The sequence below is a fragment of the Nanorana parkeri genome, unplaced genomic scaffold (assembly GCF_000935625.1).
Source record: "Nanorana parkeri isolate BGI_ZX_2015 unplaced genomic scaffold, ASM93562v1 scaffold5148, whole genome shotgun sequence".
Classification (NCBI taxonomy): Eukaryota; Metazoa; Chordata; class Amphibia; order Anura; family Dicroglossidae; genus Nanorana; species Nanorana parkeri.
In genome coordinates, this window is record NW_017311408.1 from 1,116 (window position 1) to 2,024 (window position 909).

The 909-nt window shown below is 59.2% G+C and overlaps 1 protein-coding gene across 1 annotated transcript in view; it reads right to left on the reverse strand.

The window, feature by feature from the left end:
* Window positions 1-95: 95 nt before the first annotated feature.
* The window catches only part of LOC108804097 (serine protease HTRA2, mitochondrial-like), a gene marked incomplete at its 3' end in the record, with an annotated part of 4,460 nt that continues 3,646 nt past the window's right edge, over window positions 96-909 (reverse strand). The window contains exons 2-3 of the mRNA XM_018575859.1: window positions 408-612; window positions 96-334 (exon numbers count right to left, since the gene is read on the reverse strand). Of these exons, the coding sequence (XP_018431361.1) occupies window positions 96-334; window positions 408-612 (444 nt within the window). The remainder of the gene's footprint in view (window positions 335-407; window positions 613-909) is intronic.

Here is a 909-nt window from a genome sequence, read left to right on the forward strand (position 1 = left end):
GAATACAGGTCCTCCTACGGGATGGGGGTTCCTCAGGAATATGGGATGACAGGAGGAGGTGGCATTTGGTGGTTGTACAGGGATGATGATGCAACCAATCCCGGGAGGGGGACACGGGGAGTGTGACCACGGATCTCACATCTATGATGGCGTCGGTCTGGATGTAGTCCATGTCCTTGTTGGACAGGCCAAGCTCTCGGCTCCCCCGCTGTACAGAGCTGACGATTCCGGAGGTGACGGTATTGCGCAATAAGTATGGCGTTCCCATGGCGACCACAAATTCTCCTTGGCGGACCTCAGAGGAGCGGGCGAGCGGCAGGGTGGGTAGTGGGACCTGTAGAGAAGACATATTAGTTGTGTAGTATGGGGGGGGGCGGGGGTTCTTCCTGGAGGTCAGGTGACCCTACCTTGGCGGAGATCTTGATGGTGGCAATGTCCTGGATGGGGTCTGTGGCCTGTACTTGGGCCTCATACACGTCTCCATTGTGAAGCTTCACCCGGACATTCCTCTTGTTGGCCACCACATGAGCGTTGGTGACAATCAGACCGTCTGAAGACACCAGGAACCCCGAACCATTGGAGAGGACCGTCTCCCGCCCGGTGAACGGGTGTCTGAGGACGAGAGAGGTGGGGAGAACACGTGACCACTGGAGGGCCAATCATCTCCCGGCTCCTTCAGTCACATCGGGGATGGGGGGGGGGCGAGGAGATGAAGGGGGAGACAAGCAGACCGTCTGAAGACACCAGGAACCCCGAACCATTGGAGAGGACCGTCTCCCGCCCGGTGAACGGGTGTCTGAGGACGAGAGAGGTGGGGAGAACACGTGACCACTGGAGGGCCAATCATCTCCCGGCTCCTTCAGTCACATCGGGGATGGGGGGGGGGCGAGGAGATGAAGGGTGGCAGAT